The sequence below is a fragment of the Micropterus salmoides genome, unplaced genomic scaffold, assembly GCF_014851395.1.
Source record: "Micropterus salmoides isolate LMB-PRFRI ecotype aquatic unplaced genomic scaffold, ASM1485139v1 Ms_hic_scaffold_3, whole genome shotgun sequence".
In the NCBI taxonomy this organism is placed as follows: domain Eukaryota; kingdom Metazoa; phylum Chordata; class Actinopteri; order Centrarchiformes; family Centrarchidae; genus Micropterus; species Micropterus salmoides.
The window spans coordinates 26,190,036-26,217,269 of NW_024042261.1; the positions used below are offsets into that span (position 1 = coordinate 26,190,036).

At 39.6% G+C, this 27,234-nt stretch overlaps 1 protein-coding gene across 8 annotated transcripts in view; it reads left to right on the plus strand.

Moving 5' to 3' along the window:
- Positions 1–26,676, plus strand: part of LOC119883023 (muscleblind-like protein 1) — a 68,009-nt gene extending 41,333 nt beyond the window's left edge. For 4 of the 8 annotated variants that reach the window (XM_038693477.1, XM_038693476.1, XM_038693480.1 and 1 more), the window contains 9 exons: positions 7,876–8,046; positions 12,628–12,846; positions 15,856–16,095; positions 18,703–18,756; positions 19,623–19,773; positions 21,423–21,458; positions 22,111–22,202; positions 22,545–22,618; positions 22,982–26,676. In XM_038693477.1, coding sequence (XP_038549405.1) covers positions 7,876–8,046; positions 12,628–12,846; positions 15,856–16,095; positions 18,703–18,756; positions 19,623–19,773; positions 21,423–21,458; positions 22,111–22,202; positions 22,545–22,601 — 1,020 coding nt within the window. In that variant the 3' untranslated portion in view covers positions 22,602–22,618; positions 22,982–26,676. The remainder of the gene's footprint in view (positions 1–7,875; positions 8,047–12,627; positions 12,847–15,855; positions 16,096–18,702; positions 18,757–19,622; positions 19,774–21,422; positions 21,459–22,110; positions 22,203–22,544; positions 22,619–22,981) is intronic. The other 4 variants (XM_038693481.1, XM_038693482.1, XM_038693483.1 and 1 more) reach the window with 4 other exon arrangements.
- Positions 26,677–27,234: the final 558 nt, after the last annotated feature.

A 27,234-nucleotide genomic window follows, 5' to 3' on the forward strand; every position in this document is an offset into this window, starting at 1 on the left:
TTACTAAAACCTTTTTGAAATTGGCATGTTGAAATTTTGTGGCTTTGAATGAATAAATAATATAGTTTGTTTGGTGCAAAAGCTTACTGGAAGAACAGACTAGTTCAGACAATTGCCTGAAAGGTAGGATTGAGGGAAACAGTCAGAAAAGAGGCAAGGAGGAGATAAGATAGAGCAATCGAAAGAGGGCATAAGAGACAGATGCAGGTAGTCTGTTAGCATGTTAGTGAAGTGAAGGCAGAACAGAGTTAACTTAAGTGAGTCTTCCCACACTCTAACTAGAGGGAGCACTGCTTTGGATCAAACAGGCTCACCATTACCCTGTAGTGACACTGTTTAGATGGCGGGGAAAGCAAAAAGAGGCAGGAGAGAAGCCAGGACATTAGCATCGCAGGCAGTGATTGGTGGGGATTTCACGGTCATGCAGGATTGAATTGTGCAAAAAACAAGAACACAGCAACAGATAATGGGACTATTGGTGGACTGATTGATGGATATGACCATGTTAAGCTGATAAAATGCACAGAGGTAAATCATCATTACTACAAGCATGATAATAATATTATAATTATTTCACCGTAATGATAATATTCTTTCCAGACATGTTCACAGCGGTGTCTCCAAGAAACAAAATAATCAACAGTACTCTCAAAAACATATTACTGATGATAGGCAGTTGTCCAAATCAGATTGCACTGTATTGTAAGTCATTCTGGAGCAACATTTTACACTGAAATACAAAAGACCAATGATCAACAACTTTAGCCAATAAACCACCATCATCTATTCTAAGCACATTAAAAAGCACACAACAATCAGCAAGCATATGATGTAAGTGTGTGTGGGTGTGTGTTTGTGTGTAGGTGTGTGTGCGTAAGACAATAGAGGGGGTTGAACAAGGAAGATGGCTGACGCAACCACGTGGGTTGCACTTCACGCAGTGATCCTCGAAGCTTAAGCAAGGAGAACAAAAATGATGGACACACTTTACATGTCCACACCAAGTAGTCATGAAGCACAGCCGTGCTACAAGCTGGTTTCCAGATTTGTATGTGTGTGGATGCACAAAAGGCATGTAGGCACTAATTTATCACATAGTACGCAGCAAAATTGCATTCAGCAACTGTGGTACTGGAATTTTGGTCTTGATAAAGTGTCCAGACAATGGATTATGGGATCTGCATGCAGGGCAGGAACTAACACAAGCTACAATTACACAAAATCCTAATTAACATGGTAAAACACAAAACACACTTTATCACACAGGTACTGGCGTTCAGCAGTCATGTTACTGGACTTTGGTCTTGATAAAGCACCATTATTGGCTTTACACACAGTGTCAGGAACAAGACAAGCAAAGGCCCAGCAGCGTGGTACTGACATAAAAGTGAAACATGCTAGTGTAACTGGCTGTTCCTGAGAACGTACTGCATGGTCCTGACTTGAACCAGCAACCTTGGGTAAAGCGTCAGCTAAATGAATAAATGTAAATGTAATGTAAATATTTCCCACAGAAATCACCACCAAGCTCATAATACAATAACACAGTTAACCTATCTCTGCCCAGACACAAGCCTCTTACTTAAAATTGCTCTTGGTAGTGATGTAATGCATCAGTCCATTTAGGTAATATGGCTTCTCAGTATCTGAGTCCTTCCCAGCACGGATTCCCAAGATAGCTGGGGTACCGTGCTATTAGCGGGTTCAACAGCATGCTGATCCTCGGAGCAGCAGAGAAAAACAGCAGAGTCGACTGCAGAGAGAAAGCGGGGCATCAGAGGTTATCCTTCTTTCTGTAAAGTAAAGTGTGGCATCCGTGTCTTTCTTGTGCAGGTATGAGATCATTATGTTCCGTATAATGGTCTCCTTCGGGATCCGTATTTCCCGTGGTAACGGAATAATCTCGTGATCTTGAGATAACAAAACAGCAGTTTAACACAGTGGTTTAATGGTAATTTCACTATGTGTGTCAGTGTTACCGATTAACTCAATTGGTAGAGGACAGCAGTCATACTCTTGGAGTTGATCTTCACGGAAGATCAACTTTTTTTTTCTTTTTTTTCTTTTTCATTATCCTCTTCAACAAAGGTTTTATGAAGAGACTAGTGATTGGTCCACAACTATTAACCTATGGACTTTTCATTTCTCCATCATTCCCTGGCAGAGGAAATTCCTGTGCTTCTCATTCAGCGTAATCCATTTAAGGTTACACATTTCCTGATGGCTATTTGGGAACCTTTGAAATAGCCTTCGGGAAAAGTGTGATTTGATTCCCCTGAATCTCTTCATAACAACTTTGTTGAAGAGGATAATAATAAACACACAAAAGAGGAAAAAAAGTTGTTGAGAGCAGGAGTTAAACCTACAATCCTTGGGTTACAAGCCCTATGTTTTACAAACTGAGATGGCCAGTCACAGTACAAAGTACTCTGAAATTATCTTTAAGAAACACACCCGCCGACCTCTGTATTCTGCTATGGTTTGTTATCTCGAGATCATGAGAAAATTATCCCATTATCGCATGAAAACAACTGTCATTATCTCAAGATCACGAGATAATTATCTCGTTATCACAGTAAAACGGAGTAAAATTAGCTTAGGGTTTAAGAAAACAGTCCTAGGGAAATAAAGTTAAGCGCTGAAAATGTGTTACCTCCTGTAGCAGCTTGTGTGGCAGTGGAACGGCAAGGAGAGACTGGTACTGGCACTCTCTTTCTATGGCTTTAGTGAAGTTACGGCTGTGCCACAAGGGGCTCCTGCGCTCCTGTGACGGACTCAGCCAATAGAAATTCCCAATTCACTCTGATGCGATTTGACAAACCAAAGGGATTTGGGCGCTGTGTCTTTGTTCAGGCTTTTTGTCTTACATGCAGGCCACTTTGTTAAGGCTTCTGACCAACGGCGTCGCCAGGTCATGTTTCCGAGGCTTGAGACCCAGATGTTTTGACTTTAGCCCCGAGAAGAATCCAGAATTCAGTGTTTATGCTCAAAATCTTCAGTGGGAGGACCCCCAGACCCCCCAATATTTCATTAATAAATATTTTTTTTACTTAATTCAAATGAATTAAGCTAATTTATTATTGAGGTGAAAAGGTGCCATATGCACATTAAGAAATACTTTAGGCTACTTCAGGCATGCCTGCATGTATGTAGACTCAGCTGGTATTAAATTGTATTAGAAAGGTTGATCTACAGGAGAAACATATCTGACAGCCTTACTGCATTATATTACACTATATTTTTTTATTTTGAATTGTCACCTCAGATATTTCCCCAATAAATTGGTGCAAAAAAATTCACTAGAATGCAGGAAATTATGTTTTTAAAGCCCAACTTTTTCAGGGGGGAGGACCCCCAGACCCCCCTAATTCATGTTATCAGTGTTAATTATTATCAGTAGTAATTATAAAAATCATAATAAATGTAGGCTATATGTATATCATTTACTGTTGCTTTATAGACGTACTTTGGGTAGACGGCAATGTGGCTGGCGGGTGAAAACATGAAATATTTCTGGGCTGGGCTAAGCCCCCAGTGTTTCAAGAGCCTGCAAACGCCCCTGCTTCTAACGTGAGGTACAAAAAGGGTGAACTTTTTTTAAATGATGCACTAAATCAGCATACCCAAATGTACCCACTGTCAGAGTTGATTTTTAACACATTTAAAGTGTGTAAATGGGTCCACACCAAAGAGTGTTAATTTAACTGTTTTTGGAGTGTTGGTACCTTAACACTAATTTAGTTTTTCTTAAAACTTTTATGCAGTGTTAGACATTAACTCTCTCAGAGGATCATTTGTTACCTACACAAGTGTTAGCCCCATAACATTTTAAAAGTGTGAATATAGCTCTTCCATATTGCTAATACTTGGAAAATAAAGTTTGCATGAATAAAGGTTTTATGGGCCTTTCAGACAAACAGCAACAACAGCACCGCTGCGCTTTGAAATCCATTATTTCCAATGGCTTGCACTGCGTCATGGCGGTATGTTGCTGTGCAAAACAACCAGGTGCCAGAAGAGCAATATCAATATAAAATATAACGTTAACGCATACTACCTCATTTACTTATCAAACAGTGTTAAAGTTTAGCCCCAGGTCAATAGCACGACTCCTAGTTCCCCAACAGTCAATGGGGTGCTTTCATGAAGACTCTCCTGGCTTCAGCCAACAGGTGTGTGTAGGTCTACGCAGAGGGGGCGGGGTGACATTAAAACTTCAAGTGTCAAAGCCAGGATCAGAGTTAGGAGTAAGAAGATCAGAGTTAATATTTATACAATTATACTTACATGTTTGATTCAGTGAAACTTTGTTTTTACACTCTATTTTGACACTTACCACTTATCAACTGAGATCAAATATAATGGATTTGAATTTGGATTAGAAATGTCAGAAAGTATTTTGCAATAACAGACAAATAACAGATTTTTGGCCACTAGAGGGTGGCTGAAACAAGCTGTAAATGCTGGCATATTATTGTCTTTTAAATTGATAGGGCTTAAACGTAACTTGTTAGCAAACACTTGCTCATTTACACATCCAGCAGACATGGAACACAATTAGCATTCAGTTGGAGTCATGTTCTGGCCACCCGATGAATGTAAATGCACTTGTAATAGGGAGAATGGTGCCTATTTAATCTCCACTCTGCCTCCCAAATGTTTGTTCTTGCGCTATGTATCTTGGGTTAAGCGGGTGTGATCTCCCACGACATGTGCTTAATGGCACTATGTCACACACCACCAGCTATGGGTTTCCAGCTAGCTATGAGAAGACGCTAGCTCCGTGATCTCAGTACGGACATCATGGCAGAGGTGAAGAGGATGCTGAAACAGATAGCTAAGAAGAGAAAAAAGAGTTTACCTGACAATAGTAAATCTCGGACTGGCTTTAAGTCAATGGTGAGAGCTTAGCAAAATAAAAGGCTGCAAGACAGGCATGAGCTTGCCTTCTTGTTTTGTACTAGTGAGTAGTATTAGCTGGCTCGCTATGTCTTGCTTGATGTTTGACTGTGTTAGCAAAGTTGTCGACTAGCTACTTTTTGACCAAGTCAGCCCATTTATGATTATTTACAACAGCAGTCTGAAAGTGAATTGCACAGGGGCACTAAAGTCACAAATAAATACCAATTCTTGAATAATAGGGCTTTAAAGTTGACCACTGCAATCCTATGTAGAGATTGCCTTCAAAGACTGTTTGGGGGATTCTATGTAGTATAAGCCCTGCAGTTTTACAGTTAATCACACACACACACACACACACACACACACACACACACACACACACACACACACACATACATCAGCTGGAGTTGGCATGCTGGAGTCTGGTCACCCAGAGGGAATGTGCCTTGAAAATCAAAAGACATTAACCAATTAGTGCTGATCAATAGTCATATCCACACAGGGAAGAGCCAAAGACTAAGAGCATTGTTAATGTGTGCCTTTAAGCCAATCGGCAGGCTGCGAGTACTATTGCTCTCAGCTCTTAGCCAATGAAAATGCTCGGAGAACTCTTGACATTCTGCTACTCTCAAATGCAAAGTACCTTTCCTGCTGTAGCTAGGCAGAACTGGCTGCATGAGGAAATAAAAGGGAGAGACGAAGAGATACAGCGAGGCAAAGAGATGAAAGGAGAGGAAAGAGGGGAGGTGGGAGGAATAGAGGAAGAGTGGGAGAGTGTGTTGGTTGTGGTGTCATAGTGGGCCACAGTGGGCAGCAGGTAATCTCACTGAGATAAGCAGTAGCATGACAGCCAACCTTTAATTCCCCATGGGAGGTGGTACTGTGGAGCAGGGTTGGTCTCCCCATCCCCGGGAGACAGATTTGTATAAAGGAGTAATGGGAAGAGGATGCATTTTGATGGGGACAGATTGAGGTGAGAGAAGAAGAGAGAGTGAAAGCGACATAGACAGAGCAAGGGAAGCACTTCTGTTTTGCCCATTCTGCACACATACATGAAAATGTTCACATACACAGACCACAGCAGCACCTCTGCACCTCAGCTGCTCTGTATTCATGATGAGGAGAGCAAATATCAGCATGGGGCTTGGGGTGTATATGGGATTCAGGCGGAAGGAAGGGAATGAAGGAGTAAAAAAAGAGGAGGAGATATCTAAAATATTACACCTATCAGGGGGAGTGTTCAGTGGAGCAGACATTACGAGAGTGTAAATTACATTCCCTCTCTCTCCCCTTGGGCTGCCGGGTGCTGGATGAATATAATCACCCACAGCACAGAGTATCCAGACACACACGGCACTGTCTATAGACACTAGCAGAATATTAGATAGAGTGCCATGATGTGTGTATGTTTATTGTCACAGAAGTCTCCAATCATGCATTGATCCGGCATCAGTTCTCAAACCTGTTATTTTCTAAAATGATGTAAAATATTGACAGAACTCATTTGTCTCAATTGGAAGGAGATCAATAGCAACTTCACTGGGCCTTGTATAACATCCAGCATCAAGCGGGACAGCTTCTGATGTGTTAGGATGGAGCAGAGAGTGGGTCTTTACAAATTGAAATTTGTATTTGGAATTCCAGCAACAATGCAGCAGTAGTTCATGTAGCAGGCAAAAAAAATTAGCTTTTTCTCATTCCTTTAATTTCCTGTCTTCACACTGATTTAACAGCTGTTATAAGAAGAGATCATGTTCTTGACCTTTTTGAATTTAAGCATTTTTTACTTGTAACATAATTTGTCTCAAGATTTGGCGATTGATCAATGATTTATTTTGATAATCTATTGATTGTTTAAGTCCGTTTTCAAGCAAAAGTGTCAAACATTCTCTTACAGATTCTTAAATGTATGGATATGCTGCATTTCTTACGTGATAGTAAAATTAATATATTTGGGTTTTGGACTGTTGATCGTACAAAACAAGTGATTTAAAAATGTCCCATCACGCTTTAAGAAGATGCATGTTATTATAAAATGTTTTCCACAATTTTGTGCATGTTATAGGCCAAATACATCCTGGACAGGTTGGCCTGGCCACACATAGATAAATAACCAGTCACACTCACACCTAGGGAGAATAAACCTAGTCCACATGTCTTTGGACAGTGGGAGGAAGCCAGGGCACCCGGAGTCTCCAATCATGCATTGATCCAGCATCAGTTCTCAAGCCTGTTAGAGAACCCACACAGACACGGGGAGAACAGGCAAACTCCCCACAGAAAGGCCAGGGAAACCAGGGTTTGAACCTGCAACTGTCTTGCTGTGAGGTGATAGCGCTAACCACTGCACCACCGTGCTCCTGATACCAAATAATAATAATAGTATTAATAGTATGCATTACATTTATATAGCATTTTATCACAGAAACTCAAAGAGCTTTAGAGTGAAGTGGGGGGGGGTCTCAACCACCACCAATGTGTGGCACCCACCTGGGTGAAATGACAAATAGATTAATGAAAGTGAATGAGGAAGTATCTATATCATCATTGGGAAGGTGCATCTTTCTTTCTGTCTTGTTTTCTTTCACTCTGTGTATTACAATCTGTTAGCAGAATCAGTTTATCTCTGCTCTTGAAGCTAATTTGTCTCTCGATGGGACTTTGAGAAAATAGGGGTAGGTAGCGAGCGCACAGCTTAGGTCATGAAGTGGAAGAAGAAAGCAGAACTGATCGTTCTTCTTTACGACAAACCCAGTGGCAGGCCCAGATGTCAGAGATGTTAGGTTAGCGCCTCCTAAATGGGAGGGCAGCAACTTGAGTCAAGGCTCATTACTTCTTTACATTAGGCAACATTAAGGGAACATCTATTCTAATTCGCCTTTTTTCCATGTCTCTATCCTCCATATCCCTCCCTCTTTCCTCTTTCACACTCCTTGTCTCTCCCTACATCCTCCTCCTTTCTCACCCAATCAGGGCCGCTGTTCCAGGGAGAACTGTAAGTACCTGCATCCTCCTCCCCACCTAAAGACCCAGCTAGAGATCAATGGGAGGAACAACCTCATCCAGCAGAAAAACATGGCCATGTTGGCCCAGCAGATGCAGCTTGCCAACGCTATGATGCCCGGGACACAGCTACAGCCAGTGGTGAGAGGATACAGATGCATACGTAGTTCATTATACACATAAACTAGGGTTGCACATTTCGTGCATTTTCCTTAACCGATTGTTAATATGTTCAACTATCAACGATAGTTGAGGATAAGATAAAAAATGCATGTTTCTCAGTTTGAGTTTCGTTTAAACAATTCTGCCGTCACATTAGTTTACAGTTATTATTATTAGTTACAATATTTTAGGCGTGTACAGGGCCCTATTTGTCATACATTGATAAGTGACTTAGCTATTCTGGTTCTGATGATCTGACACAAGCCTGGCTTTCTTAGTTTTCTGAAGCTTTAATAATACTTTAACTCAAACCGAAAAATATCACAATATTTAGATAAAAAGATTTAAACTGCTTATATTTTAAGAGAATTGGATACCGTATTTCGAGATGGTTCCCCTTTCTTTTTAATAAAAGTTTCTCTCCGGGTGCGTATTTAGTAAAAGGTCCTCAGGCTTTCTCAGGCTTCCTCAGGGTTCTGCGTTTCCAGAGAGTCCTTCTCTGGCCGAGCTAGCTGAATTCACGTTGGCTACCTTCAGACATGAATTTGAGACAGTTTAGTTTTTACTGGACCTAATGCCTCAAATGTAATCGTTTACAGCTGTTTCTTTTGTAATGGTTGTGTATGAGGAAATGTCTTTTAGGTCCAGAGGGCATCACGTGACCTGAATTTTTGACTGTGCCGACTGTGGCAAAATCACTTTATTGCCCAGTGCTCTCCCCATCTATAAAGAGTTAAAATATAGTGAAAAATAGTCATCAAAATTTTTCGGAACCTAAGGTGAAATCTTCAAACATTTTATTTTGTCTGACCAACAGTCCAAAACCCAAACCTATTTAATTTACAGTGATATAATCAGAGAAATGCAAAAGCTTGAAACAGAGAAGTATTTGTATTATTGCTTGAATAATTACTTCAGTGTTTAATCAATTGTCAAAATAGTTTCCAATTCACCTTCTGTTCATTGACTAATCAATCAATTGACTAATTGCTTCAGCAAGTTATTAACATTATGTCAACCTGGATTAATCATCAATGTTTGGATAACGGGACCCAAGTATTTGACACTGAATCCATACCATCACTCTGGGAGTATACAGTGATTAATAAACTATTATATTATTATCATGCAATCATTAACATGCGGACAATTCCATGCATTCACATCCACACACACTTTTAGCTCTGTGACTGTGCTGCACGCTCTGTGGATCTTCAAGGTGATGGCCGGAGCTCATTCAAATGAATCCTTCCCTGCCTGGTCCATGAGACCTTACAGACTCAATGAGACCTGTCAGTCAGGCTTGAAGTAATTCCTCTGTCTTCCCCTCTGTTTCTTTATGTTTAAGTGAGAGTACTGGACTGAATTTGTCTCAGACTATTCAAAAGAGCTTCAGATGCAGCACGCTTGGACACACACACGCACTTGCACACTTAGCCAATGGCTTATCACCCTTATCTGGGGAAGAGGGGCTGAATCGAGAGGCCCATTGAGAGGAACAGAGGAAACCATGAAAGGGTTGAAAGAAGCAATAGATCTCCCTCGGACTGCAAAGCTTTTTCTTTCTGTTTATGTCATGGGGAGAGACAAAGTAAGGAGAGAAGAGGAGGAGGAAGACAGGCTGACAGAGCAGGACACAGCAGAAGGAGAAAGGAAGGCAGGACGAGATAAAAGTAAATATAAGAGCAAAGACAGGTAGGTAAAGTGAAGGAGATAGGACGACAGCAGTGAGGAGAGTTGGATTTAGACCTGCACTTCAAAGAAGAGTCAAGAAAAGAGCCATATTGTGTGTGAAGTGAACAAAGGTTAAGACCAGGTACTAACCTTTCCAGGTATCAGACTTTCTTCCTCGCTACCTCCCTTGTGTTTCCTGCCCCCCATCCCCAGTATTTCTACCTTTTTCCCCTACTTTTTATCTGCTCCCAATTTTGTTTTTGCCTATACCTTGCATCTCCCGCATGCATGTGCATAGGAGGGTGCTTTCATTTCACACATGGAACTGTGCAGAGGGTGAGGTAATTAGTGTCCATTACAGCAGGTTGTGAGGGATGGTGCTCATGATGCTTTTTTATTACAGGACTGACGTCAGTGGGTAGCCCACATTACAATTATACCTTTCTACAGTAATGTATCACTAACTCACTCACTCCACTAAAGGAAGTTTGGTTTGCTTGTTTGGTGTGGATGCAAAAATAAGAAAAATAAAACAATGAAAGCCAAAAGGGAAGGGCAATCCAGTATGCCATAACAAACAAAGCCCAGACTGCGGTCAGTGTCGGTGGTGTAGCAACCCATTGATCTGACTTCAGTATAAAGTAGAGATCTGGTTCATGTGTTTGGCACAGATTGGTGAATCAGTAACATATTTTAAATCACAATCAAAATCTTTAAAAAAAGGCTTTTGTTGATTTAGCATTTTAAGCAACACTGTAATTTTTCATGGATGAAATAGTACAGTCTCCCTACAACAAACAAAATGTTTAGGCAATAAGTAATAAAACACACCCTTGCTCAATTCAGATCATCTCAACTCAACAACTTCAACAGTTTTTTGCTACAGCCTGCCTGTCTAGCATGAGCAGTAACTTATGGTGGAATTTTTGGCATAGCATGGCATTGAAACAGATGATCACATTGCTTTTAATCTTTCCATTTAATTCTTAAAAAGCCAGTTGTTTGGGCTCACTCAGATGATACCTTCACATGAAACTGTGTCATAGAAAAGTCATCCTTGATCTTTAATCTTAAATTGCATTATCTCAATTTTGTATGACATGTTTTTCTCATTTGGATTCAGGGTATATAAAGGGGAAATCTTTCAAGAATCTTTGTAACTAAAATGATCTCAGAAAGAGCTATACATCACTACTGCAACACAAATTGCTGACAGGAGGCATGCAGTCAGATATTTTTCTGTTCCTACTGTGTAAATATGCTCAGTTGAACATAATCGTTTCCAGTCTGTTGCCTATCATTATTGGAAACAATTCAATGCTAATTTGAGAGACATAAGCAGGATCACAAACTTTTTGCAGGATCACATCACTGCATTGTTTCAGTGACTGTGAGCATAGGTGTCATTTGCACTGGGGAAGCTGGGGACATGTCCCCACTACTTTTTGAAATAGCTGATTTTATCTCCATTACTTTTTAAAAAAGTAGAATGGAAAAAAAAATTCTGATAACCAACCTTGAGAAAGGTTTATTTGCACTAAAAGAAAACATGCAATGTAAATATAGAAGAAATAAATGTGCATTGCCAACAAAGAGTAACTTAAGCTAAAAAAAAGCTACAAATTATTGCATTATATTCAATTATATTTTTAAATTTTGAATTGTCATCTGCCACCTGGATTTTGTGTTTCCCTTTAAAGCCTATAAATAAAGTTGGTGCCGAAATTTTCTCCAGAATGCAGGAAATTAAGTGTATAATGCTCCAAATTTTCTGGGGGGGGGGGGGGGCTGGGGACCCCCAGACCCTCCCCACTCATATATCTCAGCATTGAATATTTCTTTGAAATAGTGTTAAAGTATCTTCTCATCCTATTCTTGTGACCCCAATATTGTGCATTGTCACTTCTTGTGAGCTAAGTGTATTGTCACACCCCTAAACTGAGCCCTTATGTCCCCACCATTTTTCAACATAAAGTGCCCTTGCTGGGAGTCTTTTTGTTGACATCAAACCTATTTAACCTTGAGATGCAAATTTTTGAAACTGTCTCCAAACCTTGAGAGAGACACATTAACTTTTCCAGGGCACACTGTGACAGGACATAATTCAGCAGACATTCCAGCACTGGAAAAATTAACGAGTCCATGCCATTGTTCCTGATTTTCTGAGTCATTCCAGAGCAGTGAGGAAGTTTTGGGAGGAATGTAGCTGTCCAGCCCTGGCTGCTGCTGCTCTATTACTCACTGTGTCGTGTTGGCAAGGGCCCAAGAGACAATCCTCAGACTGGGGCTGAGGTCAGGAACATGCAGGGAAAACTTACAGTGCGCCATGTCAGCTAGCATACTCCTTAGCCTTACTCTCACAGAAATGTTTTCTCTGTCAAATCTCCATAGGCAGTAAATTTATGTACAGTATAGTGCCTCTAGCCCCCGCAATGCACACACAGCTTGACGTCCCTCATCCTTATTACTTCTATATGTGTGTGATCCCTGGTGTATGAAGCGTGTGATTCCATCTAATCCATGGGGGGGGGTAGGTGACACCACCTGTGTAAGCCTCCTTTATGTGTTATCTCAAATGAAAGACAAGCAGCCGTCAAAGAAGTACAGTTGTTTTTCCTCATGTTTAATCTTTTCCCCCTCCACATACCACAATTCTAATCATCTGCTTGGCTGTGGATAATTGCATACATCTCTTATTTCTCTGCCATTTATATCCAATGGGTAATTTCAGTAGAAGTGAGGAAGGGTGACATTACTTATTGGTATAGTATGTAATTAAATATTCAACATTTTTATATATAGTCATTGTAAGAAATCTGTGTGAAATAGTTTCGATAATTTTTTGGTCAATTTTGACCAACTCTCTCATTTTGCTTGTGCCCACAGCCCATGTTTTCAGTCACACCCAGCCTTGCAACCAATGTTAATGCTGCTGCAGCAGCAGCCGCTGCGTTTAACCCCTACCTTGGTCCTGTGTCGCCCGGCCTGATGCCCGCTGACATGTTGCCCAGTGCCCCTGTACTGGTCACCAGCAACCCCAATGTCCCCGTACCAGCTGCTGCTGCCGCTGCTGCACAGAAACTCATGAGGACCGACAGACTGGAGGTAAGAAACACACATTTACATACACAGGCGCAGATATAAAAAGGAAGAAATATGGCCACATAAGCACAAACACACCACAGATCACGCAGATGAGAAGATTTGCATAATATATTTTTCACTTTCAAATCAGTGACAGATTAAAAGATAGATTAACAAAACGCTTGTAAACACTGCACATGGTGAGGGTCCTTTTCCCTGCTATGCAAACAGATTGGGCTTAGAAATGTTGTCTGTGCTTTTTTGAAAATTAAAGGCATGGGCTCTAAGTCTTGCCTCAACGGTTTCTGTTTGTAGACTTTAATTATGTATCTGGTACACCATTTCTGTTACAGTTACTACATCCCATTACCATAATACAGACATTAATTACCCAGACTTAAGCAAAGAGAAAGAGATGGTAATGAGAGTATCTCTCCACAAATACTGTCTTTGCTGCATCCCATCAATAGGCAGGAGACACAAGTTTGACACAAGCTGAAGTTATACTGTATCAGTGTGTAATTTTCAGAAAAATCTTTAATTCTTCTATGAAAGCAATCAGTCATTTGAAACCTGAGGAGTGCTGCTCCTCTAGCTGTATTTAGATAATCATTAATTGGACAGTAAGTCAATCTCATCCATTATGCAGCCCCACCCGGGAAACACTTGCAGCGGAATAATGGGGAAATCGTTGGAGGCAGGCAGGAGGCGTGCGAGAACACTAGGAAGGTTACATCTAAAATGGAACGTTGGGTAGCTGGGTAATTAATTGGGGTGAGGCTGAGAAAGTCTCTCGGCCCAATGACCGAGTAGATGACATGCATGGCGTGTGAATGGGCCAATGACAGGAAAAAGAGATGGACAGGGGGATTAGAAATCAATGTTAAGGCCTGTTGTGGTCATTAGAGGAGGGGTTGGGAAAAACAGAGACAAAAATAACAGAAATAACGGAGAGACTGGTGATTTAATCTTATAGAGATGACTGGTGAGAAGAAGTTATAGAGGTTGAGGAAAATTGGAGGCAAGAAGTTGTTAATATAAGAGGAACACGCAGGTCTTGATGCAGACTGGGTTTGAAATGATTGTCTGGCAAAGGATTAATAGCATTCTGCACCAAAGTCCAGTAAACAGACATGAAATATTTATTAGCCAAATGCAATAATTGGCAGTGGAGTGAAAATCTGCTCATTTTCACTGTTTTCCCTTCAAGATATTTAGACCCTGCCTGTAGTGCTCTGCCCGCATGTACTGGTGAAGCTTTTTGACTGGAAGAATTCATAGCCTAGGCTAATTTGTCAGGAACTAGGTTTACTAAAAATATCTAAATGAAAAAGGGCCAGACATATATTTGTTTCTGCATGTGTCATTCAAAATAAACATAGCTGGAATTCTGTGGACTGACACACATACCAGTCAGTAGATATGGTACAAACTATTTCCTTGAGGCTGAGAGAAATTCCTATTTTAGAAGACAATCCTCCAGACTGATTTCCTGGGAAATATTTCCTGGCAATATCTCTGTCTTTATCTCTTATGAATGTATACTGCAGTATTTCAGCATGCATAAAATCATATGTTGCTTACATCACCATGGTGATGTAAATGGCCCAGAGAGACAGTAACCATGGGGACAGAAATATGATTAACAGGCCCTTTATTTGTTTGTCCAACTTAGCACTTCCACCGGTTTAGCTCTCTCTAATGCATGATTAACCACTGTTAAGAAAAACACACTGGTCCACACCTGGTGCAGAGAACATCAAATTGCTTCCACTTAGTCTTCCCTTTTCTAATTTCTTTCCATGCCAGACACGCTCACTCGATCCCAAAGACTCCTTCATCCCTATCTCTCTGTCCTTTACTCTTTATTCATCAACCAATCTTACATTTTCCCTTTCTCTCCCTTGTTTCCTCCCTCCCTCACCCGCCTCTCCAACATCTGCCTGACAACAAGGCAGTCTCTCTTTTTTAAAAGAAAACCAGTAGCAGCAGTGGTGGTGGAGGCAGTGTGGGGAAATAATATGTGTGAGTGTGCATGTGTAATTGGAATTGCATGTGTGAACGTCTGAGCGTGTGTGAGATGCACGAAAGAGAAAGAACAGACAGACAGAGAGAGAATCCTGCCCCATTGCTCACACAGATCGGTGATTGTGGATGATGCGCTGTTATGACAGGAGACAGAGCAGGGTTAGTTTGTAGATAACGGCATTGGTGGCCTTTTGTCTGGTAGCTGTTCCACCAGAAATCAAATCCTTTATACATGCAGACAGTGAGACCAGTAAACAGACATTTGGTAAATGGCTTGTTCTATCGCAATAACTGATAGATCAATATAACGTACCATGAAATTACATTTCATTTGGAGTAGGAAAGCATTCTGAATGCCTTTCAGACTCAGCGGTGGCTGACTGTGCTCAAACAGAGATCTTAAGTTATTGCACACCTCTTTTAGTGTCAAAATTTAATTCTGGGAAAATGCTGTCTCGTAATTTATATGTGCATTCACCTTGTGCGTGTGTGTGTGTGTTATTATGTGTGGGCTTACGTCAGTTACAGCCTCCCTTGAGGGTAACCAGCCTCATATTTCCCATGAGCCTCATTGAGCTCCTGCATTAAGTCTGAGGCAATCAGTTTCCCAACTGTTCACGCAGATGCTGCCCCCTTCTGTCTCTATGAGGAAGAACAACAACACAGCTCATTTGAATAATAGATAAATGTTGTATGATTAATGAGTCTGTAAACGCTGGTTACAGTCTGCTCTGCTTATCAATCAACAGTAATGGCCCAGACCTGTCATTAAGATTGGTTAGCTCTGTCTGGTAAAGTGATTGTCAAGTTCTGAAATGACTGAACAGATTGATTACTTCATCAAATGTGTAGTAAAGTGAACAGTAACTTCATAATGTGTGTGTGGGTATGGTGTTTGTGTGCATCTATGTGTGAGCTTTAGGTTTATGATGAAAGTCTTATTGTCATTAAAACAAAATAAAAGTAATAAAATGTGTTTTTTTGTGTATTTTTGTGCACCAGGTATGTCGGGAATACCAGCGGGGTAACTGCACACGTGGGGAGAACGACTGCCGCTTTGCCCACCCTGCAGATAGCACTATGATTGACACCAACGACAACACAGTTACTGTGTGTATGGACTACATTAAGGGCCGCTGCTCGAGGGAGAAGTGCAAGTACTTTCACCCTCCCGCTCACCTGCAGGCCAAGATCAAAGCCGCCCAACACCAAGTCAACCAGGCTGCGGCTGCTGCAGCCATGGTAGGTATCTGTCCACAGAACACCAAGAAGCTAAAAAACTGTACCGTAGCATCATCAGTTAAGGGCAGCTAGCAGAATTACCATCAGTTAAAACAAATAAAATTTGACCAAGAGTACAGTTCATATGTTTATTCCTAAAATTGAGGAGAAGTGAGACTTGATTTCTCATGTGATGCCCTAAAACAAATCATTAAGCTTTTTTAATGTGGGCACATTAAACAAGACCTGGCTCTATCAGGAATTTGAGGATATACAGTATACTACAAACACTCATATTTGGTAATGGGGGTCTTGATTTTGTAGTTGTCTTGATGATGTAGTTGTTTGAGTCAACATCTTCGACCCTGTGTTTTTACTCACTCTCCCAGCACATTCCACTCTGTTCCTGCTCTCTTCAGCTCTGGCCCAGCACACACTAGGAAGATACAGAGTCGATGTGTGCTTTATTAGCAGCAGGCTGCAGTGATCTTGCTATCATGTGACTGAGCCTACTGCTCTCCTCTTCCTGGTCCTCCTTGTTGTTGCTTTGGTAGTTTGTATTTTGCTGTTCACAGTCCATAGGTATATTGACTTTTTGCAACCATGAAGACTACTGTTAATTTTAACCTTGTTTATGCAGAGCATTGATACTTTTCTATAAAGAGACACAAAAAGGTTTTGCTCAGCCAGGTACTGTAGATGACATTATGCAGCAGATATTCCAGAAAGGAGGGTAAGCTTGATTTCAGTTAACCTTTCACGTTACAGTTATTCCATAAAACGAAATTGGGCATGATATAATCAGACCTCCCTCCACTTTTGAACAATTGAATCCTTAATCTCTGCCGTTTTTAACCTCTCTGCTCTTTAAAATGTTAAATATCTTATTAAGGTTGTTTGGCATCAGTGGTGAAAATACAAATTTTGCAATGTGGCAACATCTTACATTCTAATTTTATGAAAATACATAACTAAGGGAACAAAAAATGTGTTTCTGTTTGTGCTTTGATCCAAATGAAAGCTAACGTGAAAAGGGCTGTGGTTAAATACCCTACGGATTGGTCATCTTCCCCTAACCTCTACCTTGTTTGGACAGCACTAAAGCTAGTTACAATGTGCTGAAGCAATAAATCAGCAGATAAAAATATATTTTCTGGTGTATTTAAAAGCACACACTGAAGTGCGTTGAAAATTCTTTACATTCATGCAAACCTGAGTTTTATATTTAAGCAGGGCAATCCCTTGTTCACAGGGCATCATATGCTATACAGTTTGTAAAGCCCCTTGAAGTTTGTGATACTGGGCTATATAAACAGCTTGACTTGTTAATGGCAGATTATATCACAAATCAGAATCAGAATCAGAAACAGCTTTATTGCCAAGTAGTTTTTACACATACAAGGAATTTGTTTTGGTGACTGGGTGCAGAACAACAAATATAAACCTATATAATATAATATAAATTAATAATATAAAAACTCAAAGTTATAGTTCACGAAACATAATTTTCTTCTGACAATAAACTACACCAATGCCCGAATTTACTAACATCTCGAAGAGTACTAAATTGCGTGTGCATTCTAAAATATTGCACGTGTAATTGTAGTACCTGTTATGGGTGTTTAACTAAGAATTTTTGCGAATTTTTGCGTAATTGACAACAGGTGCAAACACAATGGAGGAGGCAGTATTTAAATGAGGGTTTTGCGTGTTTAATAGTTTCTGCCATGGAGAGTCGTGAGGGAAAGCAGCCACTGGTTTGTTTCATTCAGTGCGTCCCGAGTATGTGGAAATTGCATGTACCTGCCCATCCTGCGTAAGATTGCGCTAAGTACTTGGGACAGCACACCTGAAAAGTTGCTTTGGGAAACCACAGCAGAAACAGATACAGTATGCTGGAATGACCTTCATACAGTGAAATATAATATATAAAATAAAATAATTTTATTTCTATATATTGGATTGGATATAGAATAATATTATCTAATATTTTTTATTTCTCTACGACTTCTTTCATTACGGCTGTGTCACTTCGCAACAATAACAGCAGTCAAATCTGCACAACACTTTTGCACCTTCCTTTCAAACGTATTAAATACAGATGCTTTTGCACTTACATGAAATTGCTTTTAGGCTTGGTAGATCACAATGAGTGTAGTAAATAAATGTATTTACATCCCAACCCTCCCATTACTTTTCACAATAAATTTGAAACACCCAAAAGTGCATATTCGTAAGGCAAAAGTAGTAAATGAACAACAGGTGCTATCTTGCTCTTTTGAAAGACGTCATTCTCCGTGCACACCGTTAGTAGATCAGCTTACATGTTAATTTGCTGGTGATATCAAGTTTGCACATGTTTTTACTCACGCAAACCTTTAGTAAATCTGGTCCCAAGAGCCATAATTCCTCTCAGTAACCCTACAGCATGCCCTAGTCTTGTTATTGTTGTATATTGCATTCCAATGATTTGTTTTTTTATTTGTTTGTTTGTTTTTTGTTTGTTTTTTCTCACCAACCCACACTGCACTGCTGCCCCCATGATGCACCTCCGCTTGCTGGTTTATGTTAATGCGCTTGAACCCCATTGGCCCATTGCCATCATGTGCTCGCTGCCTGCTAATTAAGACTCAGTCGGCTGTCAAATCACTGAAGCGACCTCTCGACGCAACTTTTGACCTGGTACTATGACCTTTCACCTTTTAGCTTGGCATGTAGCTGTGGTGTAGTAGATAGACTTTTGTAGTTTTAAAATAAAGCACATATTGAATGATCTGAACTGAGGAACCACTGGGGGGTGATGAACTGATTGTAGCCATTACTTTTATAGCGTAAAACATTTTGATAAAATGCCCATTTGAATCATGGACATAAGGCACCAAAAATGAAAAAGACTAAAATAGGAATCCCTTCACATGTTTAACTGTCAGTTCATCACCTTAAGTGAATGTCAAAGGAAACTAATTGGTGGCATGAAATTGGAATATTTTAGTTTATAATAAGGTATAGTAGTCTTTGCATGATTTTGTCACTTCCCATATTGCATGTCTAACTGTTGAAGAGGTGTCCTTACAGTCTTAACATGGCTTATAATGTACTATTATCATGGAGCTGGCAGTGCAGCTTTCCCTAACTACATCATTTCTGTTGATGGTCCAACAATCAGTACAATAACTTATTATTCATTCAGTCATTATAGTTCTCCTTACAGACGGATCTAGTTATGCCTTAGCCAGCAAAATAATAATTGTATGTACTGTATTATTCAAAATCATCATAAGAAAAATCATAAGGTTCATGACATTGTGCTGAGCACTGTTTTTTGTTGTCACTAGCAAGATAGATGTCAGCTAGCATCACTGTCCTGTCTTGCTCTGACAGAGGTAGTGTAGTCCACTGCTTGCTTGCCAGTTTTTGTAATAGCTGTTTGGGAGGGCAACTTTATCTTCTAATGAAATTCTTTCTTCTCTCTGTCCTGAATGTCACTGCTACCATCCTTTGATTTCCCTCACTCCCATCCCTTTATTTTGGTGTCATCCCCTCATCAGGGGCTCCCTCCCGTCTTGCCTCCTTTACCAAAGAGACCTGCACTTGAAAAAGCCAACGGTGCCACCACTATGTTCAATGCTGGCGTATTCCAGTACCAACAGGCCCTGGCCAACATGCAGTTTCAGCAGCAGGCGGCCTTCATACCATCAGGTAAGGCCTGAGCCTTCTTTAATCCATGTTGTGTTGTGGCAGTTAAACCATTGCTGTTGGCTGTTAAATCACACGTAGTTTCACACAGAACTCCCTGACTTGGTAAATTACATGGTAAATGGTAACTGTACTGTACTTGTATAGCACCTTTCTACTCTTCCAACTATTTAAAGCGCTTTAGCATTAGCAGTGAATGGCCGAATGAGTGCGATTTCATTGTTGGTGAAAAGTTGGAACTTGCATGGACTTAATCAACATGTATGTACAGCCTGGGTAAAGGTTTAGTGTCACGAGTCAGAGCTGTTTTTTTAAGAAATTGTGACTGCTATTTTCCGCATATATAGGTATTTAGTATATCAGCTCAGCACATTCACATTGTAAATAAAAGTAAATAAAACGTTATTTATATAGCACCTTTTATAAAGCATGTCACAATTATTAATATTATTATTATTATTATTATTATTAGTAGTAGTAGTAGTAGTAGTTGTAGTATTAAGATATTAATGGCTTAACTCCTGAAAACATGGATACATGAACCTGGACCTGAAAGCATTTGCATCTTTTACTACATATTAATTCTTGTATCAACATCATCTATTTTGGCTTTCTTTAGGGGAATATTATGCTTTCACATGATCAACTGTAAATTTAAAACCTATCCCATTGTATAATAGATCACGTGACTTTTTTCAGCCATAATGAGTGTCTGCTGAGATTCAGCACTCTGCTAGCTGCATCCATCCCAAACAAGCTACATCCATCAGATAGTCAAGGCAGCCTGACAGGCAGGCAAAACAAAGGGCAGCAAAAATCTTACATGAAGCTTATTATTGTGACCAGCCATACTTATCAGCTTCTCTTCTCCCACATCTGGATTTTTCCAGCTGGACAGCAAGATGACACAGATTTTATGGAGTAAATCAAACTGAAACTGCAAAATTGGTGGGGGGCAAACCAGGGATTTTGGGGAACATGTCTCCCCTACATCCCCAGCGGAAATTACACCATTTATGTACAGTATGTGTGCATATACAATACACACACAGGTACACACAGCTTATTTGAACCACTCTTCTCTGGCCACTGCATAGTCATCATCACACTGTGTCCCATATTCTCATCTGACAGCCTAAGAATAGCCTGCCATCAATTCCCCTCTGTGAGAGATTCAGATACTCAGATCCTCATATGTCCCACGCTACTGGGCTGTCAGGTCACTGCAACACACTTAGAGGAATGTGAAAGCAGGTCATTCGAAACTACCACGGTGCTAACAGCTGTTACGCTGCTGACAGGAAAATGGGACTACTGGTAGTGTTGAATCTGCCCTTCTATTTAATGGAACAGTGTGAGCTGAACAGTAACTGGGGCTGGACATATATATATATATATATGCTGCAATATGTGTGGCTGCAGCAACTGTGATGTGTTCAAAGGAATGATCATTTTGTGTAATTATTAATGTATTGGCACATAATCAGCTATATAGCCATACTGAAGCCAACAGGTTAACATATTCAGAGCACAGTTTGTTCATACCCAGGCTGAATCTATTATGTCTGACTTTATAACACTTGTAATGTGTTTTTCTTGATTTCTTCTCCTCCCTATTCACTCCACTCCCTGCTGCAATGCATGATGGGCAGGCTCGATATTGTGCATGACACCTGCAACAAGTGTTGGTAGGTGCCAGCTTTCCTTACCGATTATCTTTGAGCCCATTTTAGTCACCCAAGTGTCATTCAACTCATTGCATAATGTCTGCACGTTCTCCATTTTGGGAATTTGACATTACCCAAAACAGCATATACAATCTATTTGCAATGCAGTCAACAGTGTGGCTTATAAAACCTGAACAGCAGTTTTTAATTCTGAATTTAATTGTGTAATGTCAATTGGAAGTGTTTAATTATACTCTACAATACATTGTTGTGTATGGAATGAACCCCGTTTTGCTCTGCCACAGGTCTATCTGTCACCTAATGCTTGTTGCAGTTCAAAATCCCCCCTGATCCTTGCTTCATTATACTTCCATCCCAAGCTCTCTAACCTCTAGAGCACCTCATTATGCTGTCTGGCTATACATGCCATATAAACATGAGGATTTATTATTGATAGTGGAAGTAGTGGTGGATGTAGAAGTTTGTGTTGTAAGTTTAAGTTTCTGCATTTGCAGAAAGGATCACTGGAAAATAGATTTTATTTTGAGCAATTTAAAACTATTAACATTTTTCTCATGTTTATTAGCATTGTGGGCAGACGTACAAATGAAGTGAACATAAAAAGCTTTAAATCTGCTCTGGTTCAACTGCGTGTGTGATCTTTCCCTCCAAGTACCCATGATGCACGGTGCTACGCCAGCCACTGTGTCTGCAGCCACCACATCTGCCACAAGTGTTCCCTTTGCAACTGCAACAGCAAATCAGGTTTGCTCCTCTCCTGTCTCCTTTCTCTCTCTCTCTGCTTTGACTTTTCAGTATCTGTTAGTTTATTTAATTTTTAATCTTATGATTCTCATGTGCTTCGTAATGACAAATGCATGAATGGGGCACAAGGCTCATCTCTGATCTTCGCTAGCTTTTTTGAGCATCTGACACTGTAGATGCTCTCAAATTAGGTGGATACAATGCTTATCTTTATTATCAGTGTAGAGTGAAGTGCTCTTTGTCCTTATTTCAACTGAAAGTCTCTGCCCTGCTTCTTTGTCCCTCTGTTGTCTTTGCCTTTCTCCCACTCCCTCTATTTCTCTCCTTCCCCCTCTCAATCAGATTCCAATAATATCTGCAGACCATCTGACTAGTCACAAGTATGTGACCCAGATGTAGGAGTCTCAATCAGAACAGTATGTACTGCTCCTCTTTCTAACATCTATCACACTTCATTTGAACCAGTGCTGACTTTTGATCCAAACAGCTGGAAACTGTTTGGATCAAAACACTTTATTCTATTAATATATACCATAAAGGAATAGCTTGACATTTTGGAATATATACGCTTATTTGCGGTCTTGCTGAGAGTTAGATTAGAAGATTGATAGCACTCTCAAATGATAAATATGAAGTTACTGTACAGGCAGCAGCCAATTAGCTTAACTTAGCTAGATATGGAAAACAATAAGATCACAATAATGTCTAAACTAAGCTTTGTCACAGCTCATCCTCTTCCTTCACATCTGATTTGCTGTGTTTTCCGCACCTCTTTCCAGAAGGAACTCGAGCGCGCTGGTGTCAAGTCCAAGATTAGAGGTCACCCTTCATGCCTGTAACATCAAGAGCAAAAACGGAAAACCAAAATCTCAATTGGTTTGGAATAAATCTGCATGTTAACATAGGAGGCACAGTTTGTTAGGATTGTTTTCATGTGTACTTCATGCACACTATTACACAACAACAGAAAAGAACATCATTTGCATTAAAAAGACTGCCTTTCGCTCTGCAGAGGCAATTTACCTTTATTCACCGGACACACTTTGAATGTTAACATGAGGTAAATGTGTGGAGCAGTCATCAAAAAAATCGACTGGATCGGTACGTCCATTGACCAAGAATCATGACTTGTGTTTGTTTATTGGTTGTTGGTCTTTAACCTAAATGTGTTCATTTGTTTACACAGAGGTGCACCTTGTATATTGGTTGTGGTCAAAGAAATGGAAAATCTGACTGAATCACATATGCATGAACAATGATTTTTGTTTCTGATTTTATTTTGTCCAACCAGTGAAAAGGGAAATTACATGAGTGCACTCAGCGGCAAAATAGCAACTGAATGTCTGTGAGGTGTCTTTCAAACCTTTGTAGCCTACCTTTCTATCTCTTAAGCACATGTCTTTAATCTTGCAGGCATCAATGTAAAGTGCCATTCATCTCAAAAATCATGAATGGCATTTAAGCAGTGTTACAAAGCGTTAAACTCAACGCTTCCCTTTAATACGTCTATTTTCTCTCTTGGACAGCATGTAGTGTCCAATGTCGTGACCTGTCATTACATGTGATCCTCATTAGCACCACCGCCGATTAGATTCTCCAGATTGTCCGCTTTACTTGTTTTTATTGTTTCTTTTTTTAGACTTTGTTGCTGTCAGTTGTTTAGACAGGAAACGACTAGATCTGTGCTAACACGGGTCTGTCCATGATCATCGAGTCTATTGACTCCAATAGTCAAGTGGGTTGTATGTGGGGTCTTGGCCAGCGTGAGAGACCAAAGACTCTCCTAATTATGAAGATGTGATGAATAGCTTTGAAACAACAGGGCGATCAGTTGGTATCCTAACTGCTGTGAGACAGAAGTCCATATCTGGTGATGGATATGTGATTTGTATGATGTGATTTGTTTTTCATTTATATGCTTTTGCATATTTTAAGGCAGATTGTCAAATTAGATTCAGTGTAGTGTGTATATATAGTCTGACATATTTAAGAATATTTGTTTAATACGTCTACCTGATAACTGTTTTCAGATAGTCAGCCAAAGTCTTTTTGTGTCATTGTTATTAGATATTGTGGGTAGACTAGTGGGAATTTTTTTTTTTTTAATGTGGGAGCATCATTAGTGAGCTCACAGAAAGATTGGGTGTAAAGAGTAGATCTCTAGAACTTTTTGTTTTTGTTGTGTTCTGGGTGTTCTTCAGGCATATTTAATTGGTGGATAGTACAGGGAAAGTGGCAAGAATATAAACGATTGTATTACTCATCCAAAGCCTTAGAATGTACCATCGGGTCAGCACAATGCAACATGCCATTCTGAACCATCCAGTTGCCTAATCCACGCCATATTAACACACACAGAGCACTATGTAATTGTCACTTTTTTGTTTGTGTTTTCTTAACTTTCTTGTAGTTTTTCTTTAGATGAGGAGTGTTTTCCTTCATTTTGTTTGGATGATATTTTGATATTTAGTTCAGATTTTTTGTTTGACGTATTATATTTATCTTTCTTATAATGAATATAAGGTAAACGTGTGTGTTTGTGTGTTCCTCATGCACAGTTTCCTGAAATTCCATGTAATGTTAATTTTAATATGATTATGATTGTAAACTCAATATTTTCTACGTTATGCATATTGTTGAACTGTATGCATATTGTTCATTTCTCTAGTCTTTTTTGTGTTCTTTGAACAAAGATGTTTTATATGAGTATCTAACAGTGATGAAATAATAGAACAGAGAGGCTAAGTTGTCACTGTGGCAACCGTCGCCGATAACCAAGTAATATTTTAATGATTGTAAGGTTTGTAACTAGTCATATAAGAAAAAAAATCTAGTTCTTAGATGTTTAGAGTAAAGATGTTATTTTCTACTGTATCCATTTCAAATAGTAACTATTGTTTTAATATTTTTACTCTCCCTGGAAATTGGGCCATGTTGGAAAACAAGCTGCATATTTGATCACTTTTTCGGGGGCGTTGCTGGCGGGGTCAGGTGAACGCGGTGAGTAGGGAGGAGTCTGCACACTCATCTCTTACTTAGCCAACTGCAAACAACAAGGGTGGGTGGGAAATCCTGATGCGATAAAGGTGATAAAGGTTGACTTTTTTGCACTTCTGTACATAGTCAAAAAAGAGAGAATCATGTATATTGAGATCTTATTTTGAATAAAAAAACAATGTCTATAATGACAAGGAATTTTGCTAGGATAACAAAAAAAATCTTATGAAAGGCTGAACAAAAATGCTTGCATCAAAGGGGCACTGAGTTCTCACTCTCCGACCCCTTTCAGAAAAGGCCAAGTGTTGCTCTTCTTTTTTGTCAGCAGCTTGTAGTTTGCCAGGTAACCTTCCGGAGGAGGCATCCACTAGCCTCCAGCGTAAGGGCCTGACTGGGTTTGTCTGGTCCCCTAACCTGCCTGTACTGACAGGTCTGTGTGTCATGGCCACGCCCTCCCAGGCCCAACCAATCACAACACGTCCTGTCTCTTTACTTTACTCAGAGAAGAATGCATGTTAAAGGAAATACATATACCGTTTTAAAAAAATCACGACAGTAATATTGAATAAGAAAACATGTTACACAGAAAGATGTATTTACAGTATACAATATTCTATCAATGTAATGGAATAAAATATATATAAAAATACAAAAATAGAATAGTGGTTTATTTAAAAAAAATATTCCTGAGAATATACTCACTCAAGTTTTACCACTTGGAGAGTTAAAACACATGCAACACAAACACCATAGCTATAAGTATGTTCTTTATGTTTATGTAAGCTGTGCTTCTAGTAGATGAAACTGACCAAACAGGAATGTAGTTTAACATCAGGCAGAATGAAATAATAATTTCAGATTGAAATACAGTTTTGTGGTTTGGTCAATAAGTCATTAGTTTGAAATTTTGTCCTGATCATCTTTGTCATCTCTCATCTCCTACAAGCACGCATGCTTACGTTTGATATAATGTAAACTGAACTTTTTTTTCATTTGTTGTTTGTTTTCTCTGCTTGTAGTGCTAATATGATGTATTCTGTCCTCTGCTGCAGTTTGTTTCTGCTTGTTTTACTGCTCCAGGCCCCCTGAAAGGATGTGTCCTGTCTGCATGCCGGCCACCTCCCCTGAAAAGCACCTATAGAGAAAACCTCTTGATTGTCACAGTTTAAAGCCATAAAATATAATCTCATCAGAATGAAATGTGTGAGAAAAACCAGAAATGAAACAGAGGTGGGAAATTGTACCTTCTGAGGCTGGTAGAAATGTATTGTCGTGGTTTCAATTAACTACAACATCATGTAATAATACAAGTCATGAATGTAGCTAATATAACCTGTGATGTGTTGTGCCAACTTTGATGGATGTGTCTGGTAAAGAGAAAAAAGTTCTTGACAAATCTTTTCACGGGGCCTGCATTGCTATATTTGATTCTTGCTGTTATGAAAAAAAAAATGTAATAAAAATGTACAAACAAACTGAAGTAAAGAAGAATTTGCTTAAGATGCATTATTTCATATATATAGGGTATTATAGCTAACAGCTGTTTTGTGTTTTATATTTGATATATATTGATATAATTAATGTTATATAACACACATTTGCTTGCTTGCATAGAGAAATATAGGAATAGATAGGGAAGGATGTCATCTCACCAGTAACTTTACGCAGTAATGCGTTTTCAGCTAAACTGAAGGTTGTGATGACACTTTGTTTCTTTGCCACAGGACAAACGCAGCAATGCTGATGATTTTGGCCTGTCACAACCATCAATAAACCGAATAGTCATGGAAACAATTATAGCACTTAGGCTACAGCTCCACACATTGTCACGTGTTTCATTGACTTCCCCACAACACCCCCCGTAATCTGACAGAAGCAAACACAGTTCATGCAAATAGCCGGCTTCACAGAAGTACTAGGAATATGATGGCGCTCATATAAAGATAAACTTTTTTATCTTTCATTTATTAATGTGTAGGCCCATATCACAATGTATTCTCTTGAAAATTATTTATTGTTGAATGTGTATTGAATA